The sequence below is a fragment of the Poecilia latipinna genome, unplaced genomic scaffold, assembly GCF_001443285.1.
Source record: "Poecilia latipinna isolate Pla-1442-1.1 unplaced genomic scaffold, P_latipinna-1.0 Scaffold1277, whole genome shotgun sequence".
In the NCBI taxonomy this organism is placed as follows: domain Eukaryota; kingdom Metazoa; phylum Chordata; class Actinopteri; order Cyprinodontiformes; family Poeciliidae; genus Poecilia; species Poecilia latipinna.
The window spans coordinates 4,359-29,194 of record NW_015113893.1 but is presented as its reverse complement, the minus strand read 5'-3'; the positions used below and the strand labels follow the sequence as shown (position 1 = coordinate 29,194).

General features: G+C 38.3%; 1 protein-coding gene across 2 annotated transcripts in view; it reads right to left on the bottom strand.

Moving 5' to 3' along the window:
* LOC106961212 (calcium-binding protein 8-like) overlaps nucleotides 1–15,371 on the bottom strand; it is a 41,837-nt gene extending 26,466 nt beyond the window's left edge. The window contains exons 1-2 of one of the 2 annotated variants that reach the window (XM_015054780.1): nucleotides 14,522–15,371; nucleotides 5,046–5,170 (exon numbers count right to left, since the gene is read on the bottom strand). In XM_015054780.1, the coding sequence (XP_014910266.1) occupies nucleotides 5,046–5,163 (118 nt within the window). In that variant the 5' untranslated portion in view covers nucleotides 5,164–5,170; nucleotides 14,522–15,371. Of the gene's footprint in view, nucleotides 1–5,045; nucleotides 5,171–12,758; nucleotides 13,002–14,521 lie in introns of those variants that run through there. The other variant, XM_015054781.1, reaches the window with a different exon arrangement.
* Nucleotides 15,372–24,836: the final 9,465 nt, after the last annotated feature.

Here is a 24,836-nt window from a genome sequence, read left to right as displayed (position 1 = left end):
TGATGTGGTCGAGCCCCTCATGAGCGGCTCCCCCCCTTTTGGGCAAAAGCAGAAACCCCCCCCGGGAAAAAAAAAAAAAAAAAAAAAAAAAAAAAAAATTAAATTACATATGTAGTGAATCAACAAAATCACAAAACTGAACTGAATTTAAAATTATACAAGAGAATCAAATCAAATCTTCAGAAAGTCTTAGTTTCTCAATTTTTTTTCTCTACTAATGTTTGCAGCCATTTTGTACTGAGAGTTATAAAACAAAGCACCTGCTGTGGTTCAGGAGCTTGTTGAACTATTTCAGTATCTATATCTGAGCTTATTCATTACTGTTCTAATGTTCTAATGATTTCCACAGATAAATATGTCCAAACTTCAAGCAGCTTGAACATATTGTTCAAAGTTATTTTTCACTTCTTGGCACTGTGTTAGCTTACACATGAATGTTTCAGACCAGCAAACTGCCTAGATTGATGTTTTTATGAGGGCACACGATTAATAACGACTGCTACATTCCTCTTATTCACCATGGAAGCAGAAAAGGGAAACTCAGTTTTATGAGTGGTTGTTTTGACTCTCATTGTTCTCCTTTGCATTTCTTTCTGATAAGTGATCAGTTATCTTCACCACTGACTCATAATTTCATCTCATAACTGTCATGGTGGGTTTTGGAGAGCTAAACTGGAGACAACTGCTGAGGTGTGGCATTAGATAGATTCATTTTCTCCAAAAACAAAAACCTGAAAGAACCTAAATAGCTAGTGACACAGGAGAGTGGCATAACAAAGATGTAAGGTGGGTTCAGTGGGTTTGATTGCTGGACTGAGGAACTTGAACCAAATGGAAACAATTTAAGAAAATACATTCAAATACACAAGAAGTGTAACTAAGAAAACCAAAATACATGTAGAAGAATAAGAAGAAACTGGTAATCAGAGCTAAAACTAGACATGGAGTAGCATGACAAAACCTGATTAGCCAGGAGTAACATAAACTGATAGAAACCGAATTAACTAAACCCGACAGAAGCTATTCGGGCAGGTTACCAAATAAAAAACCTATGAGCCGTAACAAAACCACAAACCAAAACATAAGCCAATACACCAGTCTACACCAGAACATGTTCTATCAGCTTTATAACATTTAATTCAAAGCTTTAATGTGACACTGAGACAAACTAATCTACTAATTAGTGACTGGTGGATTTTAGCAGGTCTGCATGGAGATGAAAGGTGCTTCCCTGGAGTAGATAAGATTCTTCCCCATTACCTGTAAGTGCAGGAGCTTTTCTCACAGACAAACCAAGGTGAGAGTCGACTCCCTCCTCCTCTCCTGCACACTGCCTGTCTAAGTCCCTTTTCTTGTCTCCCTCGCATCTTTTTTATACTCGCCATATCTTACAAACCCCGAGGGGCCTCCACAAAGAACAATCACCACCATCTCTGCCAAGAGCGCTTCCGACTCCATGTTCCCACGCAAAATGAGGATTCTTCCTAACAAGAAGTTGTGATTAAATGCATACAGTCCAGAGGGAATGAGTGTGTTTGTGCAGCAGAAACACTCTGAGCATTCTCGCAGAATGGCCACAGTTTGCAACATATAACCTGTCAATCACTGCAAAAACACAAAATCTCAAACAGTATCATCAGTCTAGTTTCTAGTGCAAATATCCCTTTACTTGAAATAAGACAAAACTAAAACTAAGTCAATAATTCTTTTATATTGAAGTAACAGTTCTTGTTCCACTGGGAGATTATTTCACTCATTACAGTGAAAATAAACTATGAGTGAAATAAACAACCAACAAACACTTTTTATCAATATTACTGACTGGAAAGTCATATTGATGAAATATACCTTATTTCAAGACAAACTACATGTCCTTCCATCAGTCCATCCTTCCATCCGTCCATCCACCCATCCATCCCTCCATCTGAGCTCTGTCTGTCTATATTTTCTGTCTGTCTAAATGTTGGAGCGTAAAGCTGAATTTCAGTCGCACTTTGTAAACATCCCCCACGGCTCATAACTGGACTTGTCCTCCATGCCGCCGCCTCTCGTTTTTTTTGGCTTTCTTCAAAGGGTGAGAATCACAGGCAAGGTGAGGCGCTGCGAACGAAGCCGAGTGTGCAGCCTCCCAGAACACGCTGAGGTCCATTTGTATGCAGCCCAACAGAGGGGACCACGTTTTCAATAGGGTACAAATGAGCTGGTCCCTGATGTGTTGCTCTACAGTGATGTGTGATGTGTGTGCGTGCGTGCCAGTCTGCAGCATCTACCAACGGTTGGGTGTTGCAAAGGAAGCCCCCAGGTCTGCACATGTTCACATATGAAAAGCAGAGATGCTTTAAAAGTACAGAAAAGGTTTGAGGCGGTTCGTTCAAGGCGTTATTAACAATTCATCTGTCTATACAAACAGATAAACCTGCGAGAAACTTCTGAATCTCACTGAAGTGGGATTAGACGTTTCATATGCAGGCAACAGCTTCCAGCCTGGATATTATGTCCACATCAAACAAACTTGTTGTTTACTCAGGATCTCCGGCTCACTGCAGCTTCACCTCAGAGTTTAAGAAACTGAATTTAGTTTGTGCAGTTCTTTGCATAAAGAAAACTTTTATCGTCTTGTTTTGTACATTTTATTGCTTCACAACCACAAACTGCAATGTTTTTATCGGGACTTTGTGAGGTAAACAAACACAAATTGTTGCACAACCGTGAATCTGCACTGCCTCGTTTACTCTGATTCTCCTAAATTAAAACAAGTGCAAACATATGTCTTCAGAAGTCAACTAATTAGTAAAAAGTCAGACTGTGTGCAGTTTAGGTAAGGCAATTTTATTTATCTTGCACATTTTCAGTAACAAGGCAACTCAAAGTGCTTTACATAAATCAGAAGAAAATACAAACAAAACAACAAACCAAAAGAAAGACAAAAAGATAAAAGTAGAAAACTACATATTGGTTCCCCATGTTTAATAAGAATAAGTAGTCTGTAATTTATAAACTAGTAAGGGTTTCTCTGGATTCTGATAAAACTAATGTTGGTTCTCGATGTTTGGTTCTATAAAGTAGATGGTACTTTCTAAGTTTGTTCTAGATTTGTAAACTAACAGGAGTTTCTCTAGATATTAAAAGTTTGAAGCTAAATGTTGATCTAAGTTCATGAGAACTCCACAATCTCTAAAAGTAATAAACCAAACAGACAGAGTTTAATTTTAGTGCAACTAAAAATAGCTAATAAAATCTGAAAAATGGAAAGCCACTGCTGCATGAAAAGTTCTGTTTAAATGTGTTTTGCTCAGACGTAACTAAATTTGAACTTCCTGCAAAATAGTATATATAGCAGAAAACTCAAAACTCAAGATCTGCTGTGAAACATGGTGAAACAGCATAATGGAGCTGCAACGGACTGGTTTAGATCAGTGCATATTCATGTGTTAAAATGGCCTAGTCAAACTCCAGACATAAACCAATCCATAAGCTGTGACGAGACAAAAAAAAAAAATCTGTAGTTTTTCAAAGCTGGTGCCTATAAATGTTGAAGTGATTATAGTGGCTGAATAAAAAACACGTTTCAGGTTTTTATGAAAAAGTGTTTCCTTTCACCTCACAGTATGTGGGACTTGGTGTAAAAACAAATGAAATACACCGATGTTTGTGGTTGTGACAGAAAATATGCAGAAAAATTCAAAGAGATGTGGGCATTTCGGGATGGAGCTCTCCACATGACCAGGCCCCCTCAAAACAGACCAGTCATGATGACACATTTTAGTCAGTGGTGCAGTTTGGCTTTCGGTGCAGAAAAAATGTCTCTGCAGACTGGGCTGAGTCAATTCATGCAACAGGGACACTGGATTAAAAGATTTGTACAACAAAGTACTTCATAGCAAAGCGCAGAGTGCGTTCATTCAAACTGCAGCAGGGCTTCGTGTAGGAACACCAACAACAAACAGCCAGACACACTTTCATGCTCAGTCCTCACTCTGTGGCAGGATTAGCTGTTTGAGCAACCCCCTAACAGAGACACTCACTGCATGCTGCAACTCTTTGTTTTGATCAAGAAGCACAAAATGAACAGCGAATCTCCAATCAAACTGATTTTAAGACAAACTACAGCTTGTTTTTCCAAAAAAATGTTATAACTAGGCCATTAATTATTATAATTATTAACCACTCACCAACGTAATCACAGAGAGCCATTACAGAAAACACCATCACGTCTTCTCATCAGCTACAATTTTATGTGATATTGATGCTGAATGTCAATGTAATGATGCGGTTGTACTTAATGCTCAGGCAGAGTCAAACTGTGAGGCCAATCAGCTCCTGCAGGAAACGTTAATCAAAGCAGAACCAGAGAGTCCGTCTTCATTTTGTGCTGGATGTTTATATCCAGACTGAGCTTTAATTTTACTCAACTGTTTTCTAGCAAACCTTCAGATTTGTTTGCAGCCTGCTTGTGAGCCAGTATGTGCTTGTTGCACCGTTTGACCTAATTTTAGAGACGACGCTGAGCTCCACAGTAAATCAAAATTGGCTTTGTTGAGTTTAACGTCACCGTGACTGATTGTACACGAACAGCAAGAGCCATAAGAAATAAAGCCCCGGAAGTCATATTTGGTTGGTTAAGTGCAGAGCAAATGGCTCCACTTTAGCACCGATTATTGATGTTCGCAGTTACTCTGCCGTAATATTTATTACATCCAAACCAACTTTTGTGGGGACTAGTAACATCAATTTTCACGCAAGATAAAATATGAATGGGAAACTAATTAGGGTACCACCATAGATACACTAGTGTTCTGTCAAGCTCCACTTCCTTCTGAGTCGTCTGACTGATTTTATTTCCTAAGCTCCATAATTGGAAACCAATGCATCTAGTCAAGCTCTGACAGAATGGCTAAATGGAAAATCTTCACCTCTAGAGAATTGGAGCGTTGTAACTGCATTGTTCCACCAGCGACCCATTAATTGTCTGTACCTCACACTTTGTTCTGCATACACACATTCCTCCTCCTCCTCCTCCTCCTCTGCTGGGTTGGCACACTCACCTCCCAGCTCCTCAGTGGAGAGGCTGGTGAGCTGGAAGGCTTCGCTGCCCTCGGTCAGGGAGCTGCTCAGGTAGTTGTCCGGATAGAGCAGGCCTGCCCGCACATGGTGGAATGGCATCTTTTCCCTGCAAAACAAATCCACCTTGTTCAGAAATGTTACATGTGACTGTATTACAGGGGAATTTTTCTGCCATAAGCGAGCAGAGAGGTCTGCAAGCGGAGATTTGATTTGAGCAGAGATGAGTTTCGAGAGCGAGGAGGACGGTTTGAGAAAGCACAGAGAATATTTGAAAGAGACCACAAGTTTGGAGAAGAAAGACATGAAGAAAACTGAAATGTAAGCACAATTTGTAAACGTTTAGAAATACTGCTTTCAGACTGAAAATGTGTGCTCTTGAATTATGGCAGAAAAAATCCCCCATACTGTATAATATTTATAATAATTATTTATCATTTGGAAGGCATTGTATGCTTTCTTAGACTTTAGGGCCCGTGACCAGAATTCAAGAATAAATTAAACAAATTACGACAATAATACAAGTTTTAAGTTAAGATGATTACAAAAAAAAAAAAAAAAAATTCTAAATTTTTTTTATTGAAAGAAACTGATTTGGAAACATTTTATTTTACCTGATTTTGTTATTTTTTGTTACCAATATGAATTGTCATTTCTGTCCAAAATTTCCACTTAACTTTATATTTTGGTCCTTCTGATTATGTAATTTTTAAATATTAAATGATTGATAATTTCATCAGGTACTCAGTAGATGAGTAGATGTTTTACCAGAGACTGTTTTTTACTCTTGAGAAATTTCTTGGACAGCTACTTTTTACTTTGTACAATTTTTGGGTATTCTATTTAAAAATGATCTTTTTTCAAAAAGTCATGTGACATTTGCGGCTTTAATGCATTTTATTTGGCCGTCCTTAGAGCAAAATGGCTCCTTAGGTTGTAAAAGTTGCAGCTTAGTGTCAAACATTGAGTTAGTTTTCAGAAACGTCTCTCCGGCTCTCTTTCTCCTCCTTGTTCTGCTTCTTGCTCAGCAGAGGAGAAAATCATGTCAGCTGTTGTTTCTTCTAACCTTCCCTGTCAAACCCGCAGACTCCCCGTCCCGCAGGACAATCCCACCACCAGACACCTCGACATGAGGCCTCAGGCCTGGTGATAGCACGCCACAGCTGCAGCAGCTGCTGCATGATCAGAGCGGCTCTTCTTTGATTTGTCAGCGCTGTCCTGTTCCACGTGTCACAGTCTGACATTTTGGTGATACGCTTCATGTCACATTCATCCTAAGTTTAGATTTCAAGGTAAGGGGTGGGAAGAAATCCCGACGGAGCCAGGACAGAAAGGATAGGGATGGAAGTGGGCATTTCTACGGTAACTAAAACAGCCGCTTCTACGTTCTTGCAAGAGAAGATTTTGACCTGAATGTTGGTGTGCATCTTAGAATCAAAGCTGCAGCGAGTGTGAAACAAAAAGTGGGATTGTCAGCTCTGCTGATCTGTAAAGGGTACCAGGTGTGAAAGCTGAGTCTCTCAATGAGACAGTGACAGACAGTGGCGTGTGTGTTACTGCGTGTGAGAAGTGGTATTAATGTGTACACGGCTCGTAAACTCAGAGGAAATTTGCTCTTCAGTCCATCTGCTGCTGATTCTAAACATGCCTCACCTGCACACTGAACTCGCCCAGGTCACCACAGAAACATGCGTCTCTTCAAGACAAAAGCATCTGCCAGGAAGGTGGAAACACACATCCACTAATATACCCAAGGCTTTTAATTCAATATTTTACATACTAGCAGTTGGATTCCTCTTGGATGAGCAGACAGGCAGATGAAGAGCATAAACAACATTAAACAAAACTAATGTTTTCAGCAGCTCAGCTATTTGTAAATGCATACAAATTGACCAAAATACCCAAAACATTTTGTCACCCCATAAAATACGAAGTTCATGGATGATGACACAATGATATAGCTGGAAGATTTTGGTGAAAAAATTTTACATTTTTAAAAGAAAAAATTCAAATGGACAAACACAGGAAATGCATGGAGTGAGCACTCTTGCTACAAAGATCATCTGTGCAATTGAATGAAAACTAAAGTGACTCTTGCAGGGGTTTTTGTGAGTATAAAGTTTTTAATTTAAAAAGCAGGTTTTTTGTTTTTGTGTTCCCTGTCATTTCAAAACATCTGCTGATGCCTGCGGAGCGAGTTTAATGACTTTCCGCCCTCTCCAAGCGGTCCTCCGAGTTTGGCATAATTAGCTTCAGCAGCGACTTTCTCCATGTTTGAGCCAGATGACGAAGAGCGTTTGACTCCAAATTTATTCACACCCCAGTCAGGTCTTGATTACAAAATGTTCATTCAACATGTTTGTTTTTGAAAGAAAATGAGATGCTCAAAAGATTATAAAACAATGTGGAAGTTAAAATAAGACCTTTGCTCTGAGTATATTGTATTAGGTTAAATTTGTAGCTTCCGTCTGCTTTCTAAAGCAGTCATCACTTTTTTATTGCTCTGCTATCTTTCTAACTTTCTGCATGTACTAAGTTTTATGTTGTGCAGCATTTTTGCATTTTGCAGAATTTAGCTGTAAGATTTTTTTTTACCGTCTATGCCAACAGCTATTCTGCCTTTGTTTGTCACTACCAACCGACGATTACATAACTAGAAAAACAGGAAATTATGCCACAGTTGCTTTTTAATGTTTATGTAAATGTGCTTGCAGACATATAATGTTTGGTTGAACTGTTCAAGCACATCTAGGTATCAGAACCAAATTAAAAATGGTAAAAATCTTCCTCAAATTTCAAAAAGGGAGTAAACAAACATAACTGCTTTGCAAAACAAAAAGAAGCAGTTCAAATATTTTTATGAGCGACCTTTAAGGGATTTTTTTAGTATGTTTGTGTTTTAGCAGGTTATAGAGAGTGCAGTGTTTATTTCACCTAAGAAAAGCATGGGTTTTTTTATTTGTCATATTCAGAATGTTAAAAGGTAAATGACCTGCAGCCGTAAAGTGTTTTTTCAAGCCTGAGGACTCCAAAACAAACCATAGATTTGTAAGTGAATTATTTACAACTGTGACAATGATGTGCAAAAAGCTTCAATAAAAATATAACTAACTGCAGGAGCATTAATATGTCCAACCTTTATTTTGGACACATTAATTCAATGGGAAGAGTCACAGTCACTGTTTGCACAGCACACAATTATTGTAAAATAATATATAAAAATAAATAAACCCGTTTGTTTTTGATTTACACTGCACTTTTAAGTTAATATAACTCATAACTTTCTGTTTACTATAATACAGAAATGGTGAGACAGAAGTTTATTTTCTTGTCTTAAAATGACATAACTATTTAAAAAGTTTCAACTTCCTGGCTGATTTCTTAAGCTACCGTTTCAATATTTTCACATGTAACTCAAAAGATTAAAAGTTTTTTGTTTCTGAGTGTATTTGCAAACTATAACCTGGACTTTTCTGTTATTTTTGAAGTAGCAGCTGTGAAGAATGACACTCTCTTATAGGATAAAGACAATTAATTGGATAAATCATGATTAATCGGTTATTGAAATAATTGCCAGCTAATTTAGTAATAGCATTTAATCAAAATATTAATATGTAACAACACACCATGTGAATTGCTTTTTTATTATTTTGCATGTATTCTTTTCTCATCTGAAAACATAACTTTGCTGTACATTAAGAAATAACTACCGAAGAATTAAACACATGCATGAAAACTGCTAATTTACGCATATGAGGTTTCACATGTTTCATCCGTAGTGAATCCATTTCTCGACACTAAATTAATAACATAAACTGGTGGATTATTTCCATCAGTATGCTGCAATTGCCAAATTACTCAGCTACCTTAAATTAAACAGTATACGCAAATTAATTATAATTAATATACAAATTAATTAGACATATGACATAAAAGTAATTTGGGTATTTCAGCGTCCATCTGTTCTCATAATTGTTCCCCCGAACAGAAAACACCCACTCAGCCACTGCAAAATCCAGCTCACACACACACGCATCCACACATACGCACCTACACACACACACACAAATCTGTCCCATTTGTATCATTTCTCCTTTATCTGTCAATGCCTGTTATCTTTCTTTCTATTCTGATTTTTTTTTTTAAACCAACTTGTGAAATCATTGAATGTTGTCAAAGAGATGGACATCGGAGCTGACAGACATAGTCTTTAGCAGAAAACCTCCATCTGATAAGCTCCATTGCCTCCATTGCCTGAGTGTAGGAAGAAGAGTGGCGTAAAGATAGACGGGTATGCGGGTTGATAGGTGGGATGGGATGGAGGGAGCGGGGCGAAGAGAGCGAATGAAAGTGGGCTGGCTGACGGTGTTTGAACTGTGGGGTTACCTGAACGCCAGGGAGCCCAGTTTCCAGCCTGCAGTAAGAACAAATTTACACCCAACGGAGAGGCTCAAATTAAGGAAAAAAGACTGAGAACAGGCTTTGAGTGGGAGAATCAGCCCTTTTCCCCCTCCACATTCCTCATATTATTCCCCAGAGAGACAAATGCATTACCAGAATGGCAGAAAGGGGTCAGAACTGTGTTTTTTTCAGCTGCAGATCCACAGGCCATCACAGCCAGACAGCACTAATAGGATAACATAGAGGAATCAAACCGGACCTGCATTTGGGCTCAACGTGCATTCGATATGCATAATATTGCAAAAGTAAAAATACCTGTTAAACCTTTCCTCACACATCCACAAACTTCAAAATGTTGCTGGGATTTTCTCATGAAGCTCCTTTTTTATCTGATACTCCAAAATAAAAACCAGAGCAACCAACTGACTCAGAAGAAAAATGTCTAAATAATTAAGAAACAAAAAAAAAATCATAATAATCAAACCTAAACAACAAAACGTCCAGGTCCAGCTTGAAAAGGAATAGACAGAAGACTAATAAATCCTACCCCCAATTGTCTCATTCAAATTTGTCCCACATTATACATAAATATACATCTAATTTTTAGATATGAAGAAATTCTTGGGAAAGATCAAGAATAAAGATGTGGAAATGTTTAAATCTGGCTTATGGAAGAGTGGAAATAAGAAAATACTTGTCAAAATCCAAGAATGAGAAAGTGCGCCTGTTAGTTGAAATCAAAATTAGATATTTTAGCCTATCTGGAAACTGCCAAACAGCACTTCACTTTGCTCTGAATGCTTCATTCCTACTGGGAAACATGGTGGTGGAAGGAGAAATATTCTCTATTTCTGTCTCACTTCAGATGAAACCTTTTAAGATCCTCAGTAAAGGTGAAAGAGGCATTTTTCTCTGAAACTGCAGGTCGGTTTAGATTAAGACATGTTCATGTGTTAGAAGAGAAAAGCCAAAATTTGTGGCTTAAAAACATGTTGCTCACAAATGTCCTTCATCTCATCTGACTGAGCAATTCTGCATCAGTCTTTAGATCTGAAGATGGTGGAAACAAACTCCAAAGACTTTTAAAAGCAGCTAGAGACAAGTTCAGATTTTTACTTTTAAAAATGTTGGAAAACATGCATTATTTTTCTGCTGCATCATAATTATGCACTATGTTGTGCTTTTCCTACATTGAAGGTTTAAAGCAGGTTTACATTGAATCCTATAATATTTAAATCAACAAGCCACTAAAACAGTATGTTACTCTGCATGTCTTTACCAATAAGAGCTCAAGCAAAGTGATGAAAACAATGAAACATAAGTTGAAGCACCAATGCTGTGATTTATCATTTGCCACAGACCACAAAGCCAAACAAATGAGGGAGTGTCAATTTATGGATCAAAGGAGGACATGTGCAACATCAACAAACCACCTACAAGAAAAGTGCTTTTTTATTGGATTTACAGAATTTAAACCAATAATAAAATGATAAATGGAAATCAAATTATTCCCAGTGTCCTTGGTTTCCCCCTTCTGCACAACAACACATTGTCAGTGTCCCATACTGATGTCACCTTGGGCATATCCAGGCAGTCACAGCACAGCTGTGATCTCAGCTGTCTTTCTCAAACCCATCAAGCCGCTTTCTAAAACCATTTCCTCAGGAGAGGCGCTGCAGTCGCCTCGCTGCAACTTCAGCTTGGGTCACTCAGATCAATCCAACGTCGGAAATAAGCTGCTGTAACAGTTCATCATTTTGGACAAGACAATCAGTCAATATGGAAATACAGTGATACTTCAAGTCAAAATAAAAGCTAAAAGTTTAGATTTTAAAGGCTGGCTGAAAATTTTAAATGTATTAGTTTATTTTCTAAAAAATGAAACACTCTCAGTCACCTTCAGGCCTTTTGGGAGCTCATTAAAAGATTTTAGATCAGATTTTTTTTGGCATAATTAAATCATTCAACCAGAAGACCTGACTGTTCTGGTATGCCTAAAAAAACTATTCCTGCTTTAGTTTGGGGAAAGGGTCTTAAAATCCTCCCTGAAAGAAACATGTAGCCAGTGAGGGGACTTTAAAATGTGTGAGGTGTTGACTTCATTTCTTGTTAACATTCTCACAGACAAAAGGTCATTCCAGTTTTTTGGGGGGTTGTAAAATCTTATATTAATTGCCAATGTAGCAGGAAATTAGGAGTGCACATAAGGACAAGATTCACATTGGCTAAATTATAACAAATTTTGGTGGGCAGTAAATTGTTCCAGAGGTTATTGCGATAAGCAATAATATTGCTTAATTAACTTTAAATTCTGATGAACATTTAACATTGAACTCGAAGATATTTTAAATATCGAAAATAAGTAAAGAAAACAACAGAAACAAATAAAAAAATTATAAAGTAAATAAAAAGTAAATATAATATAAAGTAAACAAAATTGCCCTTCAAACAAAAGCACCAAACTAAAAACTTTTGTCATCCAGCTTTTGGCAGAAAGAGAAAAAAAAACAACAACAAATCACACCAATGGAAATTAGAGTTTGATTTAATTTATCATTAAATTAATTGATTTACTGATTGTTGTGACAGGTCTAATTATGAGAGCTGAATGACTCTAAAATTTCACTGTTTGTGGGATGTTTCCAGTCTGGATCAGTAAATCTTTTTTAACAGTCGAGAGAGATTTGTGTTTTTTTTTTTTTCAAAATTCCCTCAATCCAACTGGGACTCTGCTGGATATGCACCATGAACCAGTTTATAATCTGCTTACAGAAAACTGTTGGCATACTGATCCTTTGCAACTACGTCACAAGCGCCAGTATGGACGCCGGAAGTGAAGATCCGGAGTATTGAACTAAAGTTGTTTTCTTACATTGGTTTTGTCAGTTTATTCGTGGCTTCTCCTTGTTCGAGTCAAGCTAATTTGTCTGTGAACCTAACATACCTGATTGGGGCTCAAAGACGGCGGGATTTATAGAAGTTAGAAACAGCTAGTTTACAAACCGACCCATAGCTCCTCCCTCCTGATATGCTGATCAAATTACCGACTTTGCCTGAATTCACACATGATTTATGTCACTATGTCATAAATGGCGGTTCCCCTTAAACCGGAGCAGCCTTAAAAACGTACAGAAGAGACGCTAATCAGTTTTTTTTCGTGCATGCTAGGCTACATGGCGGTGGGGCACTGTTTCCATGGTTACTGACGGTTAGACGCGTGTCTTCTCCATAATACGATATTTGATATGTTTCTAATTATACTTACTTAAAAAACTTATGAACGTTAATCTTCTTACCTTGTAAAACGTGTTCGCTGCAAATCCGCGGCGAACACGGAAGGCTGCCAGTCAGTATGACTAACGGCTGCTATCCATCGCCGCCGCATTTTTCCTCATTAGAAGTTATACAATAAACTGACAAGTTTGGTTTTCATCCTTGTCTGTTTGTGCAGCCGGCCGCGCAGCACCCTGTGACCATTTTTACTGCGAAATCAACTAAATAAAAGCGATTTTAGGCTGCCAGGTGTGCGTTTTTTTTTTTTTTTTTTTTTTTTTTTGTTGGACAGGCTTTACAGGAGCGCGTAGGTTGTTTTAACGTCGTCATGGCGGAGTGGGCGGGGTTTCGAAGAGAGTGACGTCACGTGGAAAGGATTAATACGGGACAAGACTTTATGGGTGACGGCTGCTGGTCATAATGTTACGCCTGATCAGTGCAGAGTTAGAGCTTGTTAGTTCATGTTGTAATGTTTTCTGTTGTTTGTTTAGATATTGAAATTAAGGTTGCCTCTACTTAGCATATAAAGCCTAAACAGCGTTGGACCTAAAATTAAGCCATCCGGGACACCGTAGTGAACTCTGAATGCTGACTGACAGAAAAACAATTAAACCAGTTGATCAATTAACATGTTGATTTAAGCCTTCTGTGGATCAAGAAGACCCGACCAAGAAGGGAAACGCAGATAAAACCATCAATGTGCTGCAACAAATGAAATAAAAATAGATAATGTTATCAAAACAAAACAGGTAATCACTGAAAAACTACTGGACCTCAAATCAAACCATGTGGAACAGTACAATTCACTCTGTTGCAACTAAACTTGGTGATCAGCTGAAGCAGCAGCGCTGGATATAAAGGTGAATCACTGTCCTCTTCTCAGGTGGTCTGAAATGACAATGACAGATTTCACCAGATGGGGAGGAAAAAAGACTGGACATCATGGTCTGAGGCGACTAGAAAAGGGGAACACGGCTGGTGCCTCCCAGCTTGAAGCTTCAATCTGCTGCTACATGTCAAATATATATATGTGTGTGTGTGTGTGTGTGTGTGTGTGTGTGTGTGTGTGTGTGTGTGTGTGTGTATAAACTAACAACCCCTCCTCCTTCTTTCATTCTCACCCACCCACGCATAAAAAAAAGAAAAGAAAAAGCTTGGCTTACACCAACAAACTCGGTTTCCTGGAGGACAAATGTCCACCAGTTGTCCTCAGGACTGTCTCCTGCTTGGCGTTGATGAGTGTGAGCAGGGCAGGTGACAGATCTGACCATGATGTGACAGAGACTGTGGAGTTGACAGTGAGTGCTGTTGAGGTTTGGACTGCAGTCAGTCTCCATTTATCAGAGCCGAGCTGCTACACGCTGAACATCAGAGCCGCTGATGAAGCCACCAAGCATGATATATGATAGAGAGTTTCACACCCCGCTGCGCGCAGAGACAATTACACTGTAATTACACTTATGGCTCGTGATGGACCTATAATCACCTAATCACATCGATCAAAACCCACGCAGCGCGTACTGACGCGCGCCGCGCACACCTGCGTCCGTGCAGAGATGGCCAGAAACACGCTGAAATAGTGGGACATATAGACACACGCATCGTGTTTGTCAGCCATTAAGACGAGCATAAGGTGCAGATGCAAGTGATAACACGCACGCATCCACGCATCCACAACAGGTGTAGCCACCAGCTCGGCTCTGCGGGCATCAGGAGGAGCGACCTGTGGGTAATCACCTTCAGCACCTTTAGCACCCTCACTCAGAGGTGACCAGCGCAGCCATACCTGCCAAAGAAGCTGGTCCCCCGGTGTCAGAGTCCCCTCCCGTTCCGCTAGTGAGCCGGTGGCCGAGAGGCTGATGCTGATTTGAGCTGCCGAGGTGTGTTTAGTCCGTTTGCATCCGTCCTGTCCGCTGGAGGAGTCCGACCAACAGCCGAAGATGGACTCATTCAGTCTCGGTGCTGGACCTGGCTTCGGGAATCCACCGGTGTATCATGTGCCCCCCCTCACTTTTTTTTTTTTTTTTTTTTTTTTTTTTCAGACACTTGTTCAGGAAAATATCAACTGGTTAGATGAAAACGCTGGTGACCAACATGAATTAATCAGAGTCTCCTTTTAAAGCCCACTTCTCCTCGCCATGTCTTGAAGATGTGGGGTTGTTGGGATGAAGCAGTGTTGCCCAGACGGACGCACCCGCAGCCGCCCACGGGTCTGTGTCTGAGATGCGCTGCTCCTTCTCCTGCTGCTGCTGCTGGTCCTCCTTCTTCTACAAACACAATCACGATTAAAATTCAGCCTGCACTGTTGAATCAGAGGAGAGAGCCCGGAGCTCAGATCGTCCAAGCGGCGGATTGAAGGGAAGGGATCTCCCGCGGCTCCCGGTGTCCGACTTAACCAACCCATTTAATGTGTCGGTCCAGTCCGATGAAGGAGGGGCCGCATCGGAACCAACCAGGGCAGCTGATTGTCAGAGGGAGCTCATCTCAGGTGTGTCTATGAGAGTGAAAGCGAGAGGCAGAGAGAGAGACTGCGAGGTCCGAGCAATTAAGGTTTAAGTGGCTCAGTGAGGCACCGACCTCCTCTCTCTCCCGGACCGAGTGTTGCGTTTATGAGTTTTCATTTAGCCATTCTGCACAGCTGGATGTTGGCAGTGATGTCCAATTATGGTGTTTAGGAAATGACATCAGCCGCAGTACCCAATGCAGTATGTATACTTCTCCCTTGCTCTCACCAAACCGTCCTAATCTTCATCTCTTTCCTCTCCCAAAAAATTACTACAGCTTCTATAAAGTTTAAAAAAACATAAAAATGTATGTTCTGATTAAAAATTAAAACCTTAATTCTCAAATCTCTGTAAAAGATAGAAAGAAAGTAAATTAAATGACATTTCAGTGTCCAAAAAGATCACAATTGTATCTTATAAAGCTTTTATAAGGTAGACTGTCATAGTGCTGGTTAAGTGGAAGGAAAATTATAGTTTATTGAACATTATGGTGGCTATTATGCTGTGGTGATCCTTTTTCTTCAGAACTGATATAAAATTAAAGGGTTGAATCTAAATACACAAGAGAAATATGTCAGAAGATACAACAGACTTGAGTTTGGGTTGGAGGTGAAACTAAACATTAAGCTAGCGCCAAAACTAAATGTTTCAGAAGGACTCACTCAAAGTCTAGACCTGAATCCATTAAAAATCTGCTCCAAAACCTGAAACTTGATGTTCACAGGTACTCTCTATGCAAGCCACCTGAACTATATCATAAGAAAAATTGCAAAAAATCCAGTTTCCAGATATACAAAGGAGACACACCCTAAAAGATTTGCAGCTGTAATTTCAGCAGAAGGTATTTGCAGAAAAGCTAAATACTAATCTACTATCAATTTTTAGATTCTTATGTGTTAAAAAATTGAAAAACATCCTTATATATCACATTTACTATCCCAATAAATCTGTTTAAATATGAAGTTTATAGATTTAATGTAAAAGAATAGTGAAAAAGTCAAAATGTTAAGCCCTTATACCCTCCACAAACTTTACTGTCCCTGAATTTAATATATTCTCACCTTCTTAAAATGATGGCCTAAGTCATGTTTTGCCAAAAGACGAATAAAGTTAAAAAAAATAAAAAAAATCCCCTTTATTTTACTGTAACAATATCAAACATTCAAAAAGGGCTATGTCAGAAAGCGTGTAAAAAAAATAAAAATATATCATTGTTTCATTTAATCAAATGATCCACTGAGATTTCTAATCTCATCTACGATGACCTGAACAATAAATATTTAAATAAAAAAAAAGTTGCAGCACAAAGCTTTGCTTTCCTTTCTTAAATTCACACAATAAAAACAAAATGCAAATGTGTGGTCAGGGAGGAAGGACAGTGGCTTCACTGCTCAAACCTCAGTTCAACCTCCAACTTCTGCTTGCCTCCTCATTAACATACCCTACCAGCATCCCATTTGCAGCCAGCATACTAATTACATAATATACCCATCACTGGGACTGCAGCAGCTCTATTGAAGTTCTTCTCGCCTGGAGGTTCAGAACCGTGTTTCCCACTCCTCTGTGTGGTTGTAATTAAACGGAGTAGCTGCACCGCATTCGAGCAGCCGTTCTTGTGCGAAGGGTTAACACGTTGTGTTTGCACCCGGGGGCCATAACTGTGTGACGGGCCACCAGGCTGCTGTTTCTCACTGGAAGCTGAAGCAACACAAGTGAGCCTGAAAGCACTCTGGGCAAATCCAACGAGCCGCTTAAAGGTTTTAAGCAATTTGTCTCGAGATTACGCACAAATTAAACCAACTTAATAAATAAAGTGATTTAATTCTCACAGTGATCACGATGAAAAAGTTAAAAAAATTTTTTTTTTTTTGGAAAACCGATCCTCGTTTTGGCACCGTCTGTGGTGCTGAAGGGCTCTCCGAGCACAGCAGAGGCAGGACAAATGAAGGTGAAGCCTGCGCCTCATGTCAGCCTTTAGAAACAGACGGAAATTTATGATTGTTCAAATGAGACCTGAGTTCCTTCAAAGAGATTGTCCTCAAAGAGAGAGCAAAGGAAGCAATATTGTTTTCCTGCAGCACACTCATTTTATAAAACATTAATAGAAATGGATTGAGAAGCACTAATTTTATGTTTCTCATTCATCAAAATAATATTTTATGATCTCTTCCCTACTATTTTTTTAAGAACCTATTGCTTAGTTGACTTTTTGATCAAAATTAAAGAAGATAAACTACTAAACCAAAGTAGATGAAGTAATATTCTGGGAACCCAGTCAGAAAGAAATTAATTTTAGTGATTTGTGAACCTTTGGAAATGGAAAGGAAATCTTTTTTTTCTAGATTTAATTTGCTTAGGAGGAAAAAATGTTGCTTTTACTCAGAAATGAAAGACAGATGTTATTTTAAATATTTCCTGAAACTTAGATCCATTTATGCAACTTAGAGCTCCGGTAGGCAGCATTGGCAGGGATGAGATACAATTTTGCAGAAAGTCTGTATGATCATCAGAGTTGTACCTTTTTGAGAACCAAAACACACGTGCTTCAATAACTTTCAACCAATCCTTTGTTTTGACGAAAGTTCTTAGCTACATTTGTGCAAAAACACAACAAAACAGTACTGGCAACTTTAGGAGAGCCTTTAATATTTATTTTCATAGATTTTATCTTCAGTTTGAGTTGTTGGAAATCTCAAGATTCTCTTCGACATTTCATTAAATTTTGTTACAGCACCTTGTTAATTGGACTTTTTATGACTGTCATTGCACCATTTGTTCTTGTATTTCTTTGCAAATTAACTATTAAAATTAACTATTAAATCCCCACAACTTCACTGACCTTGGACAAATTCAGCGCATACAGAAAAGCCAGAAATGTCCAAATCCTGATTCAACAAATATATTATTAGAAATTATTACCTTTAATTTTCAAGGACAACAGAATTTTTTTTTTTTTTATCACTTTAGTATTTAGTAAAACACTGTTTCCCTTACAATCTTGGCACAATGAAACATGCACTGAAAAAATATTTCCTAAAATCTGAGAACAATTTAGCATTTAATTAATTAATTTACATGAAAAGAATAATTGTATTAAAAAAACATCATTATTAAGAAAAAAATAAAAATTGCATCACTGCTGTTAAATATTTCTGCAGATCTATTTTTGCCAATTAGACAGAAATTAGTTTTCTCCAAACTTTGAGCCATTAATCTTTGTCCAGACTGCTGGGCTCTTCTTCACTCTTCAGCTTTTCTGCAGCATTTAAGTCTGAAGGCTGAGCTGGAAATGAAACCAGGCTGATTCTGTGTCTCATGTATCATTTCTATGTTGTTTGGGATGACAATGGAAAAACTCAAATTCAAAATCTGGAAAATAAAAATTAACTTGGAAGAGATTTTATCTTAGTTCAGGACATATCACTCACCTGAAACCATCCAGTGGCTTTTAATCACTTGCATGATTTCTTTTTTAGATCAGTCGGTTTCATTTGATATTGAATCAGTATTTCATAAAATATAAAATAATGAAATTTGCAGCAGAATAACAGGCTATTACTCAATGTGATGTGCTGCATTGGTTGGTTTATTTCTGTGTTTATTTGATTTATTTGTTCGTTTGGGTCGGACCCACCTGTGCAGTGAGCGGCTGCCTGGGTGATCATCTGAGTTTTAATTCCTTTCTTTGGTTGAGCGATCCCATTTTCTGCATTCGGTTTCCGGTGTGTTGCTCACTCAAATATCACTTCACCACCCAACCAAATGTCAGCAGCTCCTATTGTGTGCTTCCTACAATAAGAACCTTTGCAGTGAATCTATAAAGTTGACTTATTTCCAGCGTCTTGATCCGCAGCGCTATCCCTCCCCGCTGACACAGTGAAACACTTCACCCCGAGTACTACATGGATTTTACGCTCACAATTGATACCTGCCAGGTGACCTGAGAGAATTGCCAATTGGGTAAAAAAAAACTCGGGCTTTGCAGGCATGAAAAGAGGAGTCGCAGGAGGAAGTTTGAGTTGTCAAATGGAGCCGCGGGGTGCACTAACTCTGACCTCACAACAAATCAATACAGACAGTCATGTCTACAGAGTCCAACTTTTCTTTTTTTTTAATAGACTGTGAGACCTTTTTTTGGATAGTGTTTTATCCAAGCCTTGCAACTTTAATTACTCCATATATGAGACCACGATTAAAACATAGCCTGAGAGAAAGACTCAACACTCTGTCTGTTACTTAATTAGACTGTTGACAACTGGGAGCGCCAAGAATTTCTCAGAATGACACGCACTTAAAGGTTTAAATGGAAACCCCGACTAATCTGACTTGGATGGCTTAATAGGGTAACACTGGCACTGGTTGTGTAAAGGAGAAGAGCACAAGACTGGAAATGTTTTTGTCATTAAATTGCTCAAAAGGATTCTTGAATTTGCAGATTAGTGTTGTCGCTTTTGATGATTTTCTGCTAGTAGTGATGTAGAATGAAGACTACACTGGAAACATTGGTGAGGAAAATCACCAATGTCTAATCATAATCTAATACTTAATCCTTTTTTATTCAATTAAATGAAGAACTTTATTGATTAAGATCAAAAGACGTGATTTACTTTAAGTCTTTCACACATTTTTACTAGATATGTTACAAATAAAACATTGCTCGTATTTCAGATTCAGAAAACGTATTTCCTGCTGTTACTAGCTGCAGCTATTCTTTTTTCCTGATTTTTGGATTATTGGTTTGCAGGATTGTTGTCTCGCTTGGCATTTCAAACACACCGCTTTTCAACTGACATTTGCTACAATGCTTTTGGATGTTATCTCTTACTTAAAATGCAAAATAAATATATTTTTTTGGTCTGGCTCTTCCTGCACAGTTACAGAAACATGTAGATTTATTTTAGATCAAGTTGAAATACCTTTGCTATCAGACAACATTGGTATGTTTTGAAGACACTGAAGAAACACATTGACAGTCACTTCATAAGAATTAAAGAGAGAAAGTTTTATTCCAGGTTTCCCGTTTTCATTAGACAACAGATTAAAATGGCTCGAAATACAATTTATGTCCCGTACACAAAGTTTGTGCTGATTTGTGGTCGAGAAAGACAAAAAAAGTAAATTGAATTCAAAGCAGAGGGAGCATTCTGAACAAGATCATCAGCATTTTAAAGCTCAAGTTCAGGTACATCAATGCACTTCCCTCACAAGCAGGAAAGGTGATGTTAATGCTCTCCCTCTGAGTGTTAATAAACACAAAAAGGTTTGTTTTTTCAGATTAGTTGGGAAATAAAAACATAAATTATAGGCTTAGTGCAATAAAATGAAACTGTAACATTGTAGAAAACACATTTATTCTACTTCAAACATTTGATCTAATCCAGAGAGTTGCAGAGAAGCAAACCCTTGATCTTGTTTCCCTCCTGAGGTGGAAGATTTCGCGTTCAGATCATAACCTTGCTCTGTGACACATTCCTCATCTCTCCCGTTCCAACCTAATTTTCATTAGCATTTAAATCTTGTCATCATCCATTCCACTCCACCACTCCTGCTTGGTAATTTCATGTCCTGAGGATTTGATGACCTTCCGTGGGGAGAAATCTGGATGCTGTCAGCCAGAGTTTCGCGCTATAGGCATCATGGAGAATTAAATCTAAAAAAAAAACCCCAACAACTCATAAGCAGGTTAATTCATATTCACCTGTGTGTGCTCAGGGTTGTGAGTAGGGAGGTGTACTAAAACAATCAGCCATGCGGGGTTTGTGTCTGTGTGCTGGAGTAAAAGAGACAGGGATCAGGAGAATTATGCTCAGAGCAGGTGAATCCTGCAGGCGGACGTGACAAAAATTTATCACAGTTTAAAGGTCAGCCAGCCTAATAATGTCAGCAGGTCGTGGAAAACGCTTGAACACATGCAGGGTTTTTTTTCTCCTCACTGTACAGCAGACTAAAGATTTCCTGCTCTGGGTCAGTTAGTAATAACTAAATTATTTATATTTGTCAAAGCATTACCATTTTTATGAAATGCGTCTAAAACATCATAAAAGCGTGGAGCATCCAAGAACTAGAAAATAAAATATATCTCTGGAAAAAATTAAGAGGCCACTTAAAATTATCAGTTTCACTGAATTTACTTTTTTCCAGAGATATATTTTGTCTGTCAGTTGCTCCCTGAACAAGTTTGCTACTACTACTGCTTTCTGCAAAAAAAAAAAAAAGCAAACAAATAAATGCTTGCATTTTAATTGGCTGAAGTGCAGCAGAAGAAGGACCTCGCTCAAGGAACCATTCTTGAACCCCCAACTGAGTGTCATGTCCAAGTATAAACAGCATGTCCAGCCTTTACATAATTCAGATAAAACTCAGGTTGCTGCATATTAATGTGTTTCTGGCCCCTAATGTGTGTTTTAACTCTACAAAAACTGTGAAGATGTTGGCTGAGGCTGATAACAGATTGTCACCCATAATGAACATGTGCTGAAGACCACTCAGCAAGGAAGATGTCACCACAAATGCACCCAGAGAGGAACACTTTGATTTTTGTATAAGTGTGCTGGTCCGTTGAAACTAAATCAATCAATCAATCAATCAATCAAATTTTATTTGTATAGCACACTTCAGCAGCAAGGCATTTCAAAGTGCTTCACATAATTAAAATAAAAGCAGCATGTGACATTGAAAAAACAGTGAGAAAGACATTTTGAAAAAGATTTAAAAAAAAAAGAAAAACACCCGTTTAAGGTTAAAAACATTAAAACCCGCACCCCTTTTAGGACTTCAGTTAAATATCGTTTAACTGTCGTTTAACTGGGGCTCTAACCCTCTGGGACTTTAGTCAAAAACACCGCTTGACAAGGACTCCAACCTCTAGGTTTTTAGTTGAAACGCCGTCAACTGGGACTCTAAACCCTGTAGGACTTTAGTTAAACGTCATTTAACAAGGATTCTCACACCCCTAGATATAGATTCTTTGAACTGGGACGTTTTAAGGGGGGGCTTTACATAGACAGTGTGAAAGAGAAATAAAAAGATGGAAATCTTTTGGCCATTTTGATGCTTGCATTGACGTACAGAAGTGGGAGCATCATGTTTTTAAAGAAACCTTTCCTTCTTTAAGGTTCTCTGCCAGATGCCATGTTAATGTTACTGAGCTGCGGTCGGCATCAGACAGAGTCTTAGTTGGGGTCGAGGATTTGCTGCTTGAGTCTTCATTAGATTCTCCAGATCAGAGAAAGTGAATTTCTCTCATGTCTACTGCTCCACTTTTTTTGGTCAACTCCCTCAGGATCTTTTAAGAAATTTAAGATCTCTATCTTTCTGCATCTAACCTCTGCATTGACGGTTCGTTCTGACGTACGGTTTAACAATCCTGCCACGTTCAAAGACAGAAATCCCTTTGCTTTCATTGTGAATGCCTGACAGAGAATGGCATAAAACCCTGATTTATGCACAGATTTAGATATTTTAGAACTATATCGTGTTACACATTTGAACAGCTGATAGTCTGTTTGAATTGAAAGGCAGTTTTCAGTCATTTATTTTGAGTTTTAGTGTTTACATTTCATTAAAAAAAATAAAAAAACGTGATTTTTTTTCCTGACATTTTCATCAGGAGTGTAATAATTCTGGATGGGCAGATGGGACGGGCGGACAGACAGATAATTTATTATATTTTTTCTACAGATCAATTCTAAACATTTTCATTTGTGACAAAGATAAAACAAATTGCATATATATCATTTATAATTCATACTAATACTGCAAGTAAAACATCTTAAAACTTCTTTAACTAAATGGATTATTTTGCAGCCCTCTAACATGGATAATAAAGTTTTCTTCGTTTTGTTTTCTTACTCTTGACTCAGCTCTTAATTTTAAAACACTCAGCCTGAGCAGTTTTAAAAGAACTCATAAATCAATGCTTTCATAAACTTAATTATGCTGTAATATTGTCCATCCAGAGGCCATTATGAGGCTTTTCATTATTTAGTGTGCATCTTCTTTGTACAGGAGTGTTAAATAAAATTTGAACTGTATTAGAAAAAAAGGAAACAATGTGCTTTTGTGAAAGCCAGCGAAGCTTTACCTGCTGCTACGCTGTAATCTGAGCCACTCATCCTCAATAACGTATGTCTGACAGTCTGTAATGACATTAGCCACGCTAAGTTTAACATAGTTTTGTTGCTCCTGCTGTCCAAAGACCATAAAATTAGGAATTGCAGCCCACTTCAGGAGAGTGACAGAAAAAGCAAGAGTTGAACTGCAGCTACCTAGAAACACTGTCTATATACCACCAGTAGTTGGAGATTACTGTGTGACTCATCGATTTCCTTAAATAGATCCGTTTATGAATGCACAACGAGAAAAGCATCACAAGTAGCCACATTATCTTGAGTTTATCATCCTGATCCTGTTAGTCAGCATCTGATCCAAACACCCATCGTTCTGTTCTGTGCACATTTTATCTCCCTGTTCAATTATTTATTTAATGTTTTGCTAAATTAAAAAACTCATTTGATTTCTGAGTTTTCCCAAGAATTCAGCAGGAGGATAAATCTCAGAAGAGTTTAATCTTTCATGAGTTGCTGGGGAGGCATAATAGTGTCAGCTTGGACATTCCTGGAGGTTTTTTCCATCTGATATATATAAAAAAAATAAAAAAATCAAGGAGATATATAGAAATAACCTCCAATGATTAGATGTAATGCAGAACATATCAGCTTTAGGAAAACTTGGTGCAAAAATATCTAAAGCAGCCTTGAAAAAAAGAACCTTGTATCAGCTGCCCCTCTGACAGACGTACACACACCCACACACACAACGCTGCCTGAATAAATCTCGCACCTTGGTAGGTTTAAGCTGCTTGAATCTGTTTTTTCCTCTGAAGCAGGCAGCTGCCAGTCCATCATCCCCCCCAGACACGCGAGTTCAGCAGCAGCACTTTGCTTTTCATCCTGTCTGGTTTAAGCTTGAATTTATTTCCAACACAGGCGCACACACCGATACGCAGAACGGGACGGTGGCAGCAAACTAATGAAATGTTTCTGTTGAGTTCTCCTCTGTTTTTCTGCACGAGAAGTCAATAGAAGCACAGAATAAGAGAAGACACATAATTCTTTTAGTAGGATTGTCGTTTCCATTGAGGTGTTAACTTAGCATGTAGCGTGTTAGCATGTAGCGACGCTGGGAAGAAAAACCCTCCAGCACAATTCGACCTGATATTTCTCCAGTCTGCCTTAGAAAAGTTTCAGGTTGTGAGGATATCTCTTGAGTTCATCTGAATCTGGATGTTTTCTTTGGAGTAAAAGACTTCTGCCTTGCAGCTTCACTCTTTGTCTACAGCAGAGTTACATTTACTCAACTACATTTACTTGAGCAACAGGAAAAATATGCACTTTCAGGATGATTTTGTAATTTTTACTTTTACTTTAGTAACTTTATTATGAAGTATCTCTACTCCTACTTCAGGAACATTTCTGGATTTTCTGCTCTCTGAATGAAAAACAAACATGTTTTAATAAAACATCCACCAGACACACCTGCAGTTTTTATAAAAGTTTCATTAGTCTTTTATTGAAAGAAACTGATTTGGAAATAAAA